Source organism: Oryzias latipes, chromosome 1, assembly GCF_002234675.1.
Source record: "Oryzias latipes chromosome 1, ASM223467v1".
Taxonomy (NCBI): Eukaryota; Metazoa; Chordata; class Actinopteri; order Beloniformes; family Adrianichthyidae; genus Oryzias; species Oryzias latipes.
Genome location: NC_019859.2, coordinates 27,130,283 through 27,147,199, shown reverse-complemented (window position 1 = coordinate 27,147,199; position 16,917 = coordinate 27,130,283). Strand labels below are relative to the sequence as shown.

Genomic DNA, 16,917 nt, shown 5'->3' with positions numbered 1-16,917 from the left:
TTAGTGGTAGCAAGTCAAGTGCAGCTGTTCAGTTATTCTTTAATATTGTTCAGTATCATTTTCTAAATGGTGGATTTCTTGTCTAAACTCAGGAATTTGTGGAGACACGTCACAGGCAGTGATTTTCCTTGAGACAGAGAGACTTTTAAAACTGAAGAAAGAAAAGGAACATTTCTACCAACAGGTTATCCGTGTGTTTCTTCAGAAGGGGCTTCATTTAGAAGTAAAAATAAGTCAATAAATACCAATTTAGGTGTTTTTTGTTTTTAAATGTTACAGTTTGGTTGTGTGGCAGATAGAGGTTTTTTTTCTTAGAGACACAATTCTTTGCTACAAAGTTGATCCAGATGATCAGTTAAGGAATGTGGTTCCACAACAGATGTGTGAACATGTTGAACTTGGGCCACAGGATTTCAATCCTTGATTTTTGGAAGGTTAATGATCAGTCTAATTTTGATGCATATCCCCTTCCACAGCTGGATGATCATCTCATCACAGCCCTTGATCTTATAAGGGGGATTGTCTGGTGCTGCTAAACTGCTTTTAGAACCCCCTTAAGGGCTATGGCAATTTACTACATTGCCATTTGGACTCCATGGAGCACCTGCTACTTTCCAGCGCTTCTAGGGTAAAGTGTTGAAAGGTATGGCCACCTTTTCTGCTGCATACCTTGATGATGTTATTTTTAGCGCATCATGGCAAGAACATCTAACTCACTTGGCAAAAACGCTGGAGAAAATCAAGGAGGCAGGATTTACCATCAACCCAGGGAAATGTGGTGTGGCCAAATCTGAAACCCAGTAATTGGGTTATGTGCTTGGAGGAGGGGCGATTAAGCCTGTGATGGACAAACAATCAGACAGAGAGAGACCAACCACCAGAAGACAAGTAAAACCATTCTTGGGCTTGTTGGGTGGGCATCGCCGTTTCAACCGCAATCTGTTAGCGAGGACAACACCTCTGTCGGATTTAACCAGTTTATAGGATCAGCTGTTGTCGCCCGACAACAATAAAAATGCGTCAGGAGAGTGCTGTTATTATTATTATTTTTTTTTTTTAGCAGAGCAACGGTATCAAGATAGTTTTCCTGCCAGGGGATCAATACCATTCAAAAATTCTACCATAGTGTAATAAATGAGGCTCAAAGCACATGCTCACTCAGTTGAATCAATGTTTAAGACTCGATGTATGTGCCTGTGACCCTGTGACGTATTATTGACAGTTTCTTAACAGTGGAAATTTCGTATTCAAGACAAGCAAGAGTCATATTCAAATCAGACATGTCAAAGGTAAAACTAAATGTTGTATTTATATTTTTACAAAGTTGTGAAAAAATGATTAATTTGTGCTCAACTTAATCTTTAATCATTTGTTTCCTATTGACAGATTCCTTACCCTATACTCTGGCATCAACAAGGTATTTCTGCCTACAGAACTACCACTCACTGGAAAATTCTCTTTTTCAGACCATTCTCTGTAAACTCTAGAGATGGTTGTGGGTGAAAATCCCAGTAGACATTTGCGTTAATGAGCAGTTGGACAAGTGCATTCAATTAAGTGGCCAGTCAGTATGTATTGAAACATACTGGGATGGAATAAAAGCTTTCCGAAGATGAACAACTATATTTTCATAAAGTTTGACAATGGGTAAACCAACATAAAACCTTAATTTGTAAATGTTTACAGCATAGCACGTTCTGTACACATGGATCTAGTTTTGGTTACTTACGTGTGCCGTTCCCAGTATTTTTCCACTGGTACAAATCTAAAGAAAAACCCCCACAAATTACTGAATGAAGCTGTCCAAGACTCAAGGTTGAACCATCTCAGATCCACACATACCTGTCACGCCAGGATTGTCTGTGAAGAATAAAGCCTGTTTACCTGACAAATCTAGGATTTCCTGTGATGTAAAGTTTGCAGAATCTGAGGAAGTAAGGCTGCTTACCTCCGGTTGCCTCTGCGGTCCTGCTGTCCATTTGAGATCCACAAAAGCCAAAGAAATAAAAAGGTCTGTAGCGTCCACTTAACCATGTTTACTCTCTGGTTTCTAAGTGGACTGTGGCCACAAGACAGATGGTTTGGATAGATGAGACAAAATCCCCAACATGTTACCTCACCAACTACCCTGAAGGGGCGGGGCTATCTGTGATCAATATCCCAAAAACAAACACCAAGCTTTTGGCCAGTGGATGAAAATTTAGAGAGAACTTCCCCATTACTGACAGTATTTCAACAAAGGACTAAGTCTTTCTGGCAAGAGGGTTCAAATACTTCTTTTCTTCAATGAAATGTCAAAAGATTTCTAGTTCTTCTTCTTGATTTTCTATCTTTCACTGTTTAAACGAACCTACTATTAGTATGACAGCCTGACAATTTCTTTTAAAGACAATCTACAAAATCTGTAAGGGATCAAATACTTATTTCCCCCACGGTTACTCTAGTCTAAAGTGAAGCACTATACTTTAGGAGAAAAATTGCAAAGGATAAAAAAAGACATAAAGGTAAACCCGTTTTTCACAACCTGCTGAGCAATTATTACTTAAATGAGTTTATTTAGCCTTTGAGTGATGCTGCTCTATCAGATCAAACAAACAAGTTCATCATTCAGCTGTAAATAATACAAAAATGTTTTCCCCTTACTTTTTTTTCTAGACATTTAGACAAGTTCCACTTGTCTTTTTTTCTTTTAATTTTTGTACACCTCTTATATCAGCCTCCTCTAAAACTGTGCAGTAAAAATAATATATGCTGGAACCAGTCCGCTGTAAATAGCCAGGCATTTTCATGGGAAAACACTCAAGTTTTCAATCTAGATTACATATGTAGAACAGAATCATTTTAAGTGGTTTCAGACAAAAACACTGAAAATATTAAAAAAAAGGGTTATAAAGATTTGCCAGAGCTTGAAATAATTTAGATTTATTGTTCTACAACAGTTGTTTTTGTGTTCAGTCCATGTTCCGTCTGCGGGTAAACAGACTGTCTGCCCCTTCTCATTCTCCACCCTCTGAACCAGAGTCACTGTAATCTGCCACTAAGGACACGAAGGTTGTAGACGGCTCATCCTGTTGCTCCTTCTTCGCACACTCCTCTGCGTTATTCAGTTTTTTGTCTTTGACACATTCTTTCACCTCACTCGAAGCTTCTCCGTTAGCCCCGCCCTGCACCGTACAGGTGGATTCCTTGATCCTTGTCCCGAGGAGCTTCTCCTCACTGGGAGAAACCACCTCTAGTTTGGACTTTTTAGGGGTGATGGTGGCACAGAGCTCAGCCTTTAATCCAGATCCTGCTGTGCGCCTGCCGAGAACGGGGCTGTGTGAGGAGCCCAGAGCTTTGGCCACAGCTGCTTCTTTCCCTTGATGGCCCAGCTTTTGGAGCAGACTACCTGCAGCTCCCCCTGCTGGTGCTGATGGGGATTTAAACCATGAACGGGAGGCAATCTCTTTCCTCTTGCTGTGTTGTTTCTCCTCATAAGCTGGACAACGACAAAAAAGAAAAGAAAAGGAAATTAAAGTTTAAAAAGGTTTTAGCTTTAATTACACAAAGGTGTTCATAAAGTTTGCACTACTAAACTGTTACATGTTTTAGTTACACGTTACATATTATTCTTAAGGGACAATATGTCCATGTCAAAGCTTTAGTTTGGTCATGCTTACACTCAGGTGCCTGTAATTTGAGCAAAGCAGCAATTTTCTTGTCCTCCTCTTTCTCTGGCAGCAGTGGTATGGAGAGGTTGGTTCTCAACTGTACGGCGTTGTCCTTCTCTTCTTCCTCAGCCATCATTTTTTTCTCTTGCTGCAAAACCAATCAGAATGAATGAGAAGAAAAATGTAAGAAGTTCACGAACAAGTTCGTATAAAAAACAAAAAACAAAAGATCCGGTCCAATGAAAATCGTCATTTTTGTGGCATTTTTAATGATGATTGAGGACATTTATATATAAAAAAGAAATAAAAGAAGCTTAATATTGCATTTCTGGGTCTTTCTTTATATAAATCCTTGTGAATCAGGAGCAGAAGGGGGGGGGTCAGGGTTCCTCTGCAACAGTGATCCCACCCACAACTCAAAGGGGAATTTCTAATGAACTACTGCTGCTCTGCAGAAACTGTGTCCAGAAAAAGATACAGGTTTTTCATTTTGGCTTAAAATAGCATAATCATAAATAAAAGTAGTGCTGTCATGTGATTACTTTTTTGTGGAATTAATTCATTATGACCTGTAATTATTAATTATTTTATTTTTACTCGCAATTATTTTTAACTTAATGTTGCTGCAAAAAGCCTCATTTTAAGATATATTCATTTAAAACCATGACGTTGTGGTACAGTAAAACATCAAATTACAACTTAAAAAAACTATTAATATCGTAGTATCTGTTGACATTTTTTCTTGCACCGTTTTTTTAAACTTCCCTGGCTTTATTCTGACAGTTACTGTTTTGTTATGACTAAAAGTTACATATTGTGTTTTATGAATGTGTTTTAAATCTTCTGTTCGTGACCTGATTATTTTCTACGTGTTTTTGGAGCCCTCTAGCGGGCGCACCAGGTGTTGTAGTTCAACGCCTTAATTTGAATAAACTTTATTAAGTGCACATGTCAAGACAGAACACATATGCTAGCATGTACTTAGTTGTGTCATTTGAAATATTTTGCTGCATATATCTCAAGTCAGAGGTTGCATTGCCAGACCGTGGTGAAATTTTCATTTTGTGACTTGATTTAGGTGAAAGAAATACGTTTATCAGTCAACTATTTTTGAGTTTTGTACAGTTATGATGCAATGCTACACATATATACATAAGTTATTGATCATTTGCTTTCAGTTTCATCCTTTTAAAAATATCATTAAATCTGCAAACGAAATTCTAGGGTCTCCATAGCTGTGATATGAGAAAGGTGTTCAAGAGCTCCTGCATTGCACATGCATTAAACAACAGTTATTTTTAAATTTCAACACAAAGAAAATTTGTCAAAAAGGTTCAATCTAATTTGATTTTGTGAAGTGTGATCCAACTATAGCAATTACTACTAAAAGGATCCAATAAGAAAACAGTAACTTTGAAAATTTGTTGACAATTATAGAACATTGTCAATATTTCTTCACTCAGCCTTTTAATTTTTTATGAAACATTATAAAAATAATAAAGAAAACATATTGTAATCTGTCTAAGTATTCTTTCATGTGCAAAAGATTTTTTTGGAGTTGATTTTCACAGAGTACATTAGAGCCGTTTTGCCTTAAGTAGCCACAATTTGATTAACTAGTGGCTTTATAAGCAGCTTGCAGGCAATAGCAACAACGCTCCATGGGGTTTTCTTCTTACTCTAAACTTCTTGCGGAGGGTGCTGTTGAGCTGAAAGTCATCCTTCCAGCCGGACTGATAGTCCTGGATCTCGGTCAGGGAGGGCAGAGCTTTAGTGAGCTTTTCTTTATCTTTGCCACCGTGGTCCAGCTTGAACATTGCATCCGTCTCCAGTTTCTCCTTCTCCTCCCGTTCTGTTCCAATGAGTGGGCAAAAGTCAGAGGGTTAGAAAGCAAAACAAAGACTCAACTAAATTGAAATCTAGAAAGTAATATCAACAAAACAAATGATCATGGCTTTGCTCTTGATGTTCTTGGATAACCCACTCTTGATTATTTTCTATTTGATTTTGACTAGGGCTGCACGATATGAGGAAAACTCCCGATATGCGATATTAGTAATCAATATTGCGATGACGATATAACTTGCGATACATGAACAAATAGCAAGAAAACAAAAACATTATTTCCATTTCACTGCAACAGTTTAATTTAAACAAGAGTAAACATACCTTAAATTATATTCCATAAAAGGGCTTCATCCCTGATTCGTTAAATAATTCAAGCTGCCTTATGACTGTCTTTAAAGCACATTTAAAGTAACAATTTACGGCGATTTTCACCATCTTTAGAGATATGCTTATTGCACAGCTTGATATCGCGATAACAATAAATTTTATGATTTATTGTGCAGGTCAAATTTTAACCATCAAAAATGATCAGAAAATGAAAAAAGGGGGTACAAGGTGTTTACCAGTGGTAAGGATCTGCTCATTTTCAGCCATGTCCCAGCGTTCCTCCTTCCTGCATGCCCCGCTTACTATAAGATAGTCACATGTTGCTGGATCTGTCTGCATCTCGATGTAGTTTACACAAAGGTGGCACTTCATCCTAAACCTGTGAAAAGTAAAGAAAAAAAGATCTTGAAGACACAGTCATAAAAAAAATGAAAAGAACCGATAAAAGACTGTCAATTTTGTTAAATTATCAATGCTTACAAAACTGAAAGATTAAGTATTATAACTAATTGGAAAAAAAGCTGAAGAAAAGACTGTTTAAGAGCTTTTGAAAATGTAATGGATTACAAAAATGGATTTCCCATATTCTCCTGAATGCAAGTGGTGCAAAAAGTGCAAATTTGTCCTTAGTGGAGGACATTCTAAACCTGAATATCTCCCAACCACTGCATACAAATGAAATAACTCCTTTGGTATTCACAGAGGACATTTGGAGCTTCTCAATAATGGGGGGGGGGGGGTTCTGGGAATTGTAGTTTTTGGTGGATTTAAAAAAAATGCTACTGGACACATTTTTTCCTCTGGTAGTTAAGAAGAAATAAGGAAAAGACTCAGGCCTTGAAAAGATTTCTTATAGCAAACCTCCCATTAAAATCAAACTCTTCCGTCTCTTTTTAATTGCAGAAGCCTACAATTTCACATCAACAGTAGCCAGAGCCTGCTGTGGGTCCAGTAATGACATTTTAGAATTTTCTGAAACCTATTTTAAGTTCTTGCAGTCTCAGAGTGAACTTGCTGGAATGACCAGACCTGGGCATGCTGGGAGTCATTTTGAAAGCCCCTCCTTCGTAGGACATTTTGTTGACAGTCGAACAGATGACTTCAAAATCTTTTGAGATGTTTCCAAATCCTTTAGCAGCCCCATAGGCTAATCTTTTTTTTTTTCACTGCTTCCACCATTTTGTTTACTTCAACACTCAGAGGAACAGTAATCAAAATGTCTGAGATTTAAAAAATAAAGTGCTGAGTAATGGCGTACTGTACACGAGCACCTGTGTGAGATTTGAGCTATTTTGAGTGGAACTAGATGTTAGTGTTGTGATGAACCAGAAGCTTTGCTTGATACGCGGCGACTGATTCTCAAATGTTTCACATGCGCAAATAATAAAGTAGCAGACACTGTGGATTGATTTAGTGTATTTAGAAAAGAACAGTTTTATGACGGTGGTGTCATTATATTTTGTCTTATTTATCCATCACACCTTAAAAGTCGGCCACAGCTAAAGTTAGCATCCACATTGACGTCTTCATCCTCATCACGGGGTGTAGGTTTAAACCAGCCGCAAACATTTTACAGAGAATGAAGATTCAATCAAGTTAAGTTGCCGACCTGCTGAAGACATTCTGATCTGAGGAAACTTGCAAAGGGATCTGATATAGTGAGGCAGCTGTTAAGAAATGTTAGCATAGACGCTGTTCCTGTGTTAACATTAAATACACTATGGATCAGGATTTATGTAAAAACAAAAGGTAAAATATCCTTTTGCTCTAAAAAGAAATGATCTGGGACTGGGTTGAGTTCTTAATGTTATAATGGTATTCTATGGAAAAAAAAAAACGTGTAGTGTTGCTTTCATTGAATTTTTAAGCTAAAATATATATTAAATGCCAACCTCCGCCCCGTTCGGACCGGTCCGTGAAAATATTGTCTGATATTAAACTGGTCGACCGGACCTCTGCCCTTGAGTCCCGCCTCAATAGTTGAGAATATTTCAGTGCTTCATGAGTGAGGATGTTCAGACAGTTTTCTTGGTTGTGATATAATTTTTGTTGAACTACATTTCCAGAAGATCTAGGAAAGTACTTTTTCGGTTCTAGTTGTTTATATATGCTACTTTAATATAAACATAATGTTAAAATTAAGATGAAATATGTATTTACAAAAATGTTGCAAAATAAACAAGCATTCTTGAGTGGTTTTCACTTGACTGTCTGCTTACTTTGAAATAGGTTTTCGGTAAATTCTTGAAAATGTTCAACTGAGCTTGAAATTAATACATCTTGGCAGTAAACTAGAGAATATTTTTTTGAATACTTGCTTCCTAAATATAAGTTGTCTGCAAAACTTAGATTTTTTTATTTTCTAGTTTGTTTATTATACACATTGAAAATGACTTTGGTGACTGGACTTTACCTGTAGATTGGCGTGGTGTAGTAGGTCCCCACTTTTTTCTTTTCAGCATTGTAACGAACGCCTGTTCAAACAGAAGATACCTTTAAGGATATAAATATAGTGTGACGTTTGATCAATATCTGTTTTTTTCAACTTACCCATGCCAATGTGATTCTTGCAACCATCACACCAGATGTTGTAGGGCATCTCAAACCTAAATTTAAAAAGATAGTCAGTTATTTTAAAACTGCACACAACTGCAAGCTGTCACAAATATTTAATAACTGCCTGACCTGAATTTCTATTTTTTTGCTGTTGTAGCTGGAATTCAAACTTTTCCATTTCTTTTCTGCTCCAGGGTAGTCTGTCTATGGACCACTTCCTACATTGTCCCATAGGTCTAAACCAATCAAAGAAAACAACCAATACATGTCTATTCCCCTACCACTTACTGCATTTTCCACATTTCTGTTACTCTATAGCAGGGGTCGGCAACCCAAAATGTTGAAAGAGCCAAATTGGACGAAAAAAACAAAAAAATCTGTCTGGAGCAGCAAAATATTAAAAGCCCTATTTAAGCCTTATAATGAAGGCAACACATGCAATATGTATCTATATTAGCTATATTAGCCTACTATCAAAATGACTAAGTTGTTACAAATACATAATGAGCATTATTAACGATTAAATGTTTATTTGCCCTGCAAGGCATTCTGCGGAGAAAGATGCGTCACGTGACAGCTCTGTTGTGCAAGTTTAACTTCATTACAATATCAATGAATTATGTTTCATTACTTTGATAAAATTAAAGAAATGTAATAAAGAAATCCTATTTTTGATGTCATTTTTATTTTGAGGATTCGAAAAAAAAACAATAAAATGGAACGTGCGTGTCCCATGACAGTCAGCCTGCGCTCGAATGACAGAACAGCTTCAAGCATTTGCGGCGCCTGGAGACTTTCATTCAGCTCGTTTAGGTGGTTTGTCACAGTCATCCAACAAAAAGTGCAGCTTTTTGAGCCACAGTATTTTCCAGTTGCGGGTAGTTCAGGTCTTTGCTTTTCAGGAATGTTTTCACGTGTTCTAAACAGACGACAAAGTGACGCTAAACGTCACCCCTGGAAAGCCATCAGACTGTGTTGTGCAGCACGAGATCAAAATATTTTGTTTCAACTTCGTCAAGCAATGCACGGAACTGACGGTGGTTTGATTTACATCAGCCACCTGCCTAGCGGTCCGCTAAAAGTTAAAAAAAAAAAAAAAAAAAAAAAAAAGCCCTGCTGGTAGTAACGTATGTCGCAGGCTATGACGCATATTTTTGTTGACAGAAATGTTGAAATGTAATATTGTAGTGGCGGTCATGTGCATTTTAGGTCTGTTAGCAGCAGGGGATTGTGGGATGCGGTCTCCTGATCTTATTAGGGCTCTGCATGAGCGTTTCTGTTTGCCCACGTTTCTTTTCATATGGCAGTTTTGTTGTTCCACCTTAGTTTATTCTTCCTGTTATGTTGGTTCTTTATGTTTCGCCATGAGTGTGGAAGGGAGAGGGGTTGATGACCACTGTGCAATGTTCAATGTGGTGTGTGTTCAAAGTAAATGGGCTTGATATGCCGGAAAGAAGGCTGCACTCTCAGCTTGTCTTTTTGCCTCCTTCTCTCTGAGACTGTTCAGAGTCGTGCGGTGTACGGGACACAGACAGTTTTTCAGCGCAATCAGTTGATTGACAGCTGAACTTTTTTGACAACTTGGCTCCCGTTCTGCCCGCAGTAGGGACGTACTTGCCGGGCGTTACAATATTTTTCCTACTCAGTCTTACAGCATTGGAAAACGTTAAGAATGTTTGTGTCTTGTTTTTCCTCCTACAGAAACCATATTAAAACTAAATATATATTTCTATCCCCCATCTTTTTACATTTTTTCAAACATTTTTGAAAATGCTCCAGGGAGCCACTAGGGCAGCGCTAAAGAGCCGCATGCGGCTCCTGATCCGCGGGTACCCCGCTCTATAATGTGTCCTTGAGAAGTGCTTCCCAATATGATAATTAAGTTACAAACGCATTGACGTTTAATATTATATTTAGAAAAATACCAGTAATGACAGTTGTGTCTTTTTGTTTTGCTTCTTTTTATCTGTCACATCTTGAAGTTGGATCAATTTAGCATCCAGCTGTCAGCCTCCAATTTGGTGTTTAAGGGAAAATCGAAATCCCATTTTATTGGGTCGTAATCCAAATCTAAGTTTGTACAGAGAATGAAGCTTTAATGAAATAAAGTTGCTGATTCGTGGAAACTTGTAATTTCGGTACATTTAGGAACTTTCCTAGGGCAAAGGAAAATTAGACAAGCATCTGTAAAGTAACATTAGCACAGAAAATGCTCTTCTGTGTTAAAGAGAATTACTCGATTCATCAAAATGTCTTTAAAAACATAATATGATTAATAATTTTGCCCTGAAATATAATCTTAGCCTGATTTGAGTTCTCACTGTTAAAATGTCATTCGGTGAAAACAAGAAAATATGTAATGTTGTGTTTATTGAAATTTTATGAATCAGAATCTTTAGCAAATCAAGAACTTTGTTTCATCAAATCTTTATTCTGTGTAAAATATTCATGGACAGTTTCAACATTTTTAAAAAACTAAATTTCACGTAGAAGCATATTATGAATAAATAAATAATTTGTTAAGGACAGAAAGAACCAGCATGTATAAAAGTACAACATTATTAACTTGAAATTTTTCAGAAACCGGAAACTAGAAAAAAAAACAAAATTCCAATTTTTGACTTTTTGGGACCGGACTGTGAAAATATTGTCTGATGTTAAACTGGTTTGTGGCCTAGAAAGGGTTGGGGACCACTGTCCTTGAGTGTCTTAAAATGTGTATTATATTGATCATAAAATAAATGTTGTCTTAAGAAAAAGAAGAAAAAAACAAAGATACTGACCTGATAATGAGGATGCCCTGGGACAGTTTTCTGGCCCTTTCCCGCAAAGCATGAGTTTTATGGTAGCCATTGAGAGAGCCATGCTGAAGATTGGAAGGAGAAAAAAAATGATATTTTCTTAGAATCTATAAGTTAAACTAAAATGTTCATAATACAAAAGTCAGTGTTGGTTTTAAAACCTTAGCTGGGTCAAAGTCTGGAGGGTAGTACTTATTAGTTCCTTTTCTTTCACCCTGTCACAAAAACAAAATATATAAAATAAACAAATGACATGAAGTTGAAATACCTTCTGAAATGTACAATAGTTAGTTAAAAAGGAGAAAAGCACGTCTCCGCTTACCATTGCGACACCTAAAACTTTACACTTTCTCGGAATTCAAGCCTTTGGGACACATACACAAACACAAGAGAACAGGTTAATAATTATGCTGAAATAACGTTTATTGTAAATTAACTAACGTGTTCTGCAGACACGTGTATTTAAACTTTAGAAAAATCATAGCACCACGTGTAAAATGTTTGAAATGGCAGAAATAGTAAGTAGAGCAGTTTTTGGATTACTAAAACATACTGCTAATTTAATGTTAGCAACAACTAGCTTCCTACATATGTGTGAGTATCCTGCGGACGGACGCGCTGAGATAATGCCATAAAACAAAAAAAATGAATTTATGTCGATTTAAAATGTTCAACAGTCACTGTTATTCACGCGGAAACCATGTATTCGTACTTACGAACTCTCGTTTAGTAGCTGCAATGCTAGCAACAAAATATCAGTTTTTTTTCGTGTTGATCACGTGTTTCCGTGTTTGTGAGGAAATACGTCATATCAAAGAGGATTGTGGGAAATACCGGTGACAGAAGAAACGTGCTCGTGTCCTACTTGATTTTTTTTTTAATGGAAACTAAAACAGACGTTCACAAACGTTACATTTGTTCTTTTCCTGAATGTTCAGCCGCATATAACAAGCAGTGGAAGCTCGACGCGCACTTATGTAAACACACGGGCGTCAAACCGTTTCCGTGCGAGCAAAGCGGCTGCGGTAAGAGCTTCTGCGATCGTTACCATTTAGCCCGGCACGAGCTCACGCACACCGGCGAGAAGCATTTCGTCTGCACCATTGAAGGCTGTGAGGAGGCTTTCTCTACCAGGTCGAACCTCAACAGACATGTCAGCCGCAAGCACAGCCAGGAGCGCAAGACGTATGTCTGCACATTTGACGGCTGCGGCCTGGGATTCAGGAAAAACAATCAACTGAAGCTGCACTTGTGCGAGAAGCATACTCAGCTTCCGCTTTATGCCTGCACCCATGAAGGCTGCGAGATGCGATTTGCCGTTCCCAGTAAGCTGAAGCGTCACGAGAAGGTGCACAAAGGCTATCCCTGTACGAAGGAGGACTGCACCTTCACTGGAAAGACCTGGACAGAGCTACTGAGGCACAAGAAGGAGTCCCACCAGCATGTTGTAAAGTGTGAGCACTGCTCCAAGGTGTTCCGGGACTCCTGGTTCCTGCAGAAACATCTACACGTCCACGATGAAACCAGGATTGTCTTCAAGTGCCCCAGAGACGGCTGCGACAGATCATACACCACAACCTTCAACCTTCAGAGCCACATCAGATCTTTCCATGAAGGTCTGCGCCCTTTTGCTTGTTCCCACAGTGGCTGTGGGAAGACTTTTGCCATGAGACAAAGTCTCCTCCGTCACAGAGTTGTGCACGACCCAGAGAAGAAGAAGCAGAGGAAACCTCGCCCCAAAAGATCTCTGGCTTCCAGGCTGAGTGGCTACAGTGAGGCAAAAGGCACGATCCGCAAAAAGCCAAAGCAGCCCAAATCACAGGCAGACTCTCCAAAGAGCAACCAGATGGGTTCTGTTGAGCTGGTTTCCCTCCTGCAGGATGCAGCTTTGATGTGCAGTTCTGCTGTGGATGCACAAGAACTCGCTAACCCACTGACTGCACCTTTGACAGTGTAGTGAAGAACAAGTACATGGTGGTGTCCTTCAAAAGTCTCTTTGCTCCGTTCATTTGACTTGCTGGGTTTGTGTTCATGCAACTTTATAGACTATATATGTTAATGCAAACTGAACTATGAAGAATTAACCTATTCCGTCCTCTGCCACTTGTGCAATTTATACTAAAAAAATCTATTTTGTCAATTTGGGTTAAAACAATGACAAATAAAAGAATTTCCTTTCATTATATTCCCCTGATTTATATTTTTTCTCTTGCATGACTTTGCAAAGCTCAAGAACTCAAACAAAACTAAATTAATTTTAGAATAGAAGAGTTAATTTAATAAAATTCGATTTTGATCAGAATTTTTAAATGTAGGTTTTTATTTTTTTTTAATATTGGTTCTTTATTGATCTTTAATATTATTTAGAAACAATATAAATGTGATAGATGGATAAGATGGAACACCGTTCTTAGTCTCCCAAGTGCAATTCAGGTAAAGTAGTTCTCCAGCATAGAACAAGTAAAAAAAACATGACTGTAACAACAAATTATGCAAAATGAATACAATTTGAAAATTAAATAGGTAACGAAAATTATAAGATAGGTGCCTTCCTACTGTTCAGTGTAGCCACTCTAAAGGGGAACTTTTTTGACATTTGGAATAAACGTGTGTACTTGTTTGAACGGCGGGCCTAAAGTCCAAATCACATCCACAAAACACGACATGAAAACATTCTAAAGATCACAACAATTAAAGTAAAACAAATTATAAAAAACATTACATTTAAGATATAAAAAAAATGAAACCAAATAAAAATGAATGTCCTTAAATCTAAATGAAATGTTAAAAAATGAACCAAGAGAAGAAATCAAATGCTGTTTAGCATGAAGGGATACTGGATATCATTTCATTTTCATTTGGTTTCATTATTTTGAAAATGTGTTTTGGTTTGTTTTGATTTCTGAAATCTATTATTTATTTTGCTCTTTTTATTATTGTTGTGATCTTTAATATGTTTTTGATATAGAGTGATTTGTTGGTGTGGTTTGCACTTCAGGGCCACCGTAGGTTTGTTTCCTTTGCTATTCTAAAATGCCGCCCTGAGAGCAACATAAAAATCATATTTGTGTGTTAAAATCTTGTATTTTCTGTCTAAACTGCCTTCCTTTTCCACAAGGAGTTCAAATTCTTCCGTTGGGACCAGTAATTTTGGAGCAAACTTTAACAATGTTCTTTTAATGTTTTTTACACACAGGCCCTGAACCAGCAAACAAAAGAAAATGTTAAACTTTAAAATAGACCATCCCTCTTAACAGGTTGGTTCTTAGTTCTGGACTTGGTGATTTTGTTGAATTTTAGAGCAAAGTCAAACACTGTGCCTAAGTACTTATAGCTTTCCACAGATCCTTGCATGAAAATTTTTCAAATTTAAACTAAATTTTTAAAAATTTTAAACTAATAAAGTAAAAATATGAGTGCACATTTGAGTATTTTTCTGGAGCTGTTGTCCCAACACTCCCTTCGTGGATCCTCTCCCAGAGTAGGTTAGTTTGTCCAGTCACCTGCTCCACAGACTGGCTAGAATAAAAACTTGCACATTCTTGTGTCTTGATGACACACGATTGAGCATCTCCTCTCTGACACACAGATTTACAGATCAACAAGAGCTGCTGCATGCAGGTTTGACATTCCAAGCCTGAATCCTCATTCCACATATTTCCCGTTAGAGCTAGACTGCTCCTTGCACTCAGACGAGCCCTATAAGGACTGACTATCCAACCAGCTCAGGCAGGAATGCGCAGCACATTTCCTTCAATCACAACTCATACTAACCAAGTAAATGTGTCCGTGGTCACTCGGTGGAGGTCGTGAGACCTGATTGCACATGGAATCTATATATTAAATCAAGTTGGTTGATTGCTTCAGAAGCCCAGGTTGTATTCAAGTTCCGCTTTTGTAACACTTAAATACAAGTCATGGTTTTCCCACTCTATCTTCTGTTTTATTGTTACAGAAGCACATCCCGTTTTTTCTTCCACATTTTTCCCAGTCTGGCCTTGGCTTCATGGGTGTGAAAACAAGAACAACAGAACTGAGAAACAGTCAGCCCTTAAAGGGCCTAAACCGTGCAAAATCCATTTTTGAGCTTTTAAGTCTATTATAGTTTTCATTCATCACAAAAAGAAACCCGAGGCGGTATTTTGATCCATTCACGCATTTCCAAATATTTAAAAAAAAAAACTGTGTTCTGAGCACCAGCCCCTCCCGGTTCTCACGAGGCGACATGGACTAGTGAGAACAGCCCCCAGGCTAACACAAACAACCACTCTCCCCGCTGAGCTAGCAGTGTTTGGCTAAACGTTTTCCTTTTATGTGCACAGTATGCACATCCATCTTTGCAAAAAGTCTGGATGTTGTTTGTTTTTGTGACACACTGGGTCTAGGTTGACGTCATGAAATGGCCGGCAATGCCACAACGCCACAGTGCCTCAAACATTGAGTCGTTTGACTTCCAGGAAGGAAAATTATGTGAGAAAATAACTCATATTTCATAAAAAACTGTCTTTTTTGTGCCAAAGGTAATATATTATCATATACTAGGATATTGTTTACTGTAAAAAGCTTGAGAATAGCCTAGTATAGGCACTTTAAGATTGAGTTACTCCGGTCACTTGATGGGAGCACATGGTAAAAATGTTCAATTCCTGCACAGACATGGAACCAACAATTGTTAATGCACCACAAACCTTAAGGGTTTAGACATGTTTCTACTTTAGAAGAAACAAATCCTTTCAAAAGTGGAGAAACTTCTAGAACTCTAAAAAACAGCATCATCATGATGAAAAGACCACTTGGAACACTTTTGCAATAGTTCAACTGATGATTGGAGTGGGACTTTAAAGACACTCAGTTTGTCATCAATGACCAATGTAGTTTTAGCTTTACTCACATGCATCCGAATGGGGGGTTGACCCGTCCGGGTGCTGCAGATTTTTGGGTTGTCTGGGCCCGTTGAGGGTCATAGTGAGGAGCGGCCGCATCTTAAAGGGACACAGGTGAGTCTTGCAGTTCCCTTGTCCTTAACCCTTGTGCTATCCAAGGCGCCTTAACGTTGGGAGTGGGGTCATCTGGACCCCACAGCGCGCTGAACCTTTTTTCTTCAATGATTTGTGATCTTCACTGGTGTCCATAAATTACGTGAAATCCTCTTCACCTTTGTCATGGTAGGGATAACATGTCAATGAAAGGGTGGGGTCATTTTGACCCCACACGATAGCACAAGGGTTATGGGATGACATGAAAATGTGACATGCCATTGCTGTGTGTGGTAAGTGTATTTGTGAAGTATTTTTAAGGATAATGTAAGTTACATGCACTAATGATGCATCACTCACGCTGTTGGGCCTTACAGGCACAGTCTAGACTTAGTTCTCACATACACACACCGATAAACACCAACAAATAGTATGCACACAACTATTTACAGGTTCTAAGTATATTCATACTTAGAACACTTATTTCACAGGGCGCACTGACTGACTAAGCGTATGCACACAGACATGTACACAGGATTTGCATAAACGATATTCTTGGAGAGGTGGGTAAAAACAATACCCATGCCTGTATTTGTGCAAAAGTAAATAAGCAGGTGGGTTGAAAAATGTGTGCTGCATAGAGTGTACCTTGGTCACATTGAATGCTTTAGCAAAGGCAGGAGGCCCAGCACCCCACACCCCACACCCCACAGCCGGGGGCATACAGCGCAGCAGTCCGGGCACCCAAGAGCCCCCCTG

General features: G+C 38.3%; 3 protein-coding genes across 4 annotated transcripts in view; 1 reads left to right on the top strand and 2 right to left on the bottom strand.

Moving 5' to 3' along the window:
- Positions 1-2,078, bottom strand: part of LOC101170893 (complement C3) — a 42,560-nt gene extending 40,482 nt beyond the window's left edge. The window contains exons 1-3 of the mRNA XM_023959331.1: positions 1,949-2,078; positions 1,843-1,860; positions 1,730-1,765 (exon numbers count right to left, since the gene is read on the bottom strand). Coding sequence (XP_023815099.1) covers positions 1,730-1,765; positions 1,843-1,860; positions 1,949-2,034 — 140 coding nt within the window. The 5' untranslated portion in view covers positions 2,035-2,078. The remainder of the gene's footprint in view (positions 1-1,729; positions 1,766-1,842; positions 1,861-1,948) is intronic.
- Positions 2,079-2,528: 450 nt separating this feature from the next.
- On the bottom strand, positions 2,529-12,000 carry ccdc130 (coiled-coil domain containing 130). Of its 2 annotated transcripts, none has more exons than XM_004084220.4 (10): positions 11,899-12,000; positions 11,505-11,546; positions 11,344-11,397; positions 11,165-11,247; positions 8,376-8,431; positions 8,239-8,299; positions 6,062-6,204; positions 5,330-5,502; positions 3,660-3,798; positions 2,529-3,478 (listed from the first exon to the last, which is right to left on the bottom strand). In XM_004084220.4, exons 2-10 carry the CDS (start codon positions 11,505-11,507, stop codon positions 2,997-2,999), a joined length of 1,194 nt encoding a protein of 397 aa, XP_004084268.1. In that variant the 5' UTR covers positions 11,508-11,546; positions 11,899-12,000; the 3' UTR covers positions 2,529-2,996. The 2 variants fall into 2 exon arrangements, with proteins under 2 accessions (XP_004084268.1, XP_011490693.1); XM_011492391.3 differs by lacking the exon at positions 11,899-12,000 and adding an exon at positions 11,771-11,875.
- Positions 12,001-12,007: 7 nt separating this feature from the next.
- LOC101169902 (transcription factor IIIA-like) lies at positions 12,008-13,367 on the top strand. Its single transcript, XM_004084219.4, has one exon. It carries the CDS (start codon positions 12,063-12,065, stop codon positions 13,137-13,139), a length of 1,077 nt encoding a protein of 358 aa, XP_004084267.2. The 5' UTR covers positions 12,008-12,062; the 3' UTR covers positions 13,140-13,367.
- Positions 13,368-16,917: the final 3,550 nt, after the last annotated feature.

Bases quoted from the DNA above. Each gene is read 5' to 3' on its own strand.
- ccdc130 (XM_004084220.4), bottom strand. The intron at 8,300-8,375 runs GTAAGTTGAAAA...CTGTTTGAACAG, and splicing joins CAAGAATCACATTGGCATGG to GCGTTCGTTACAATGCTGAA. The intron at 3,799-5,329 runs GTAAGAAGAAAA...TTGGTTTTGCAG, and splicing joins CCCTCCGCAAGAAGTTTAGA to CAAGAGAAAAAAATGATGGC.
- LOC101169902 (XM_004084219.4), top strand. From the start codon at position 12,063: ATGGAAACTAAAACAGACGTTCACAAACGTTACATTTGTTCTTTTCCT.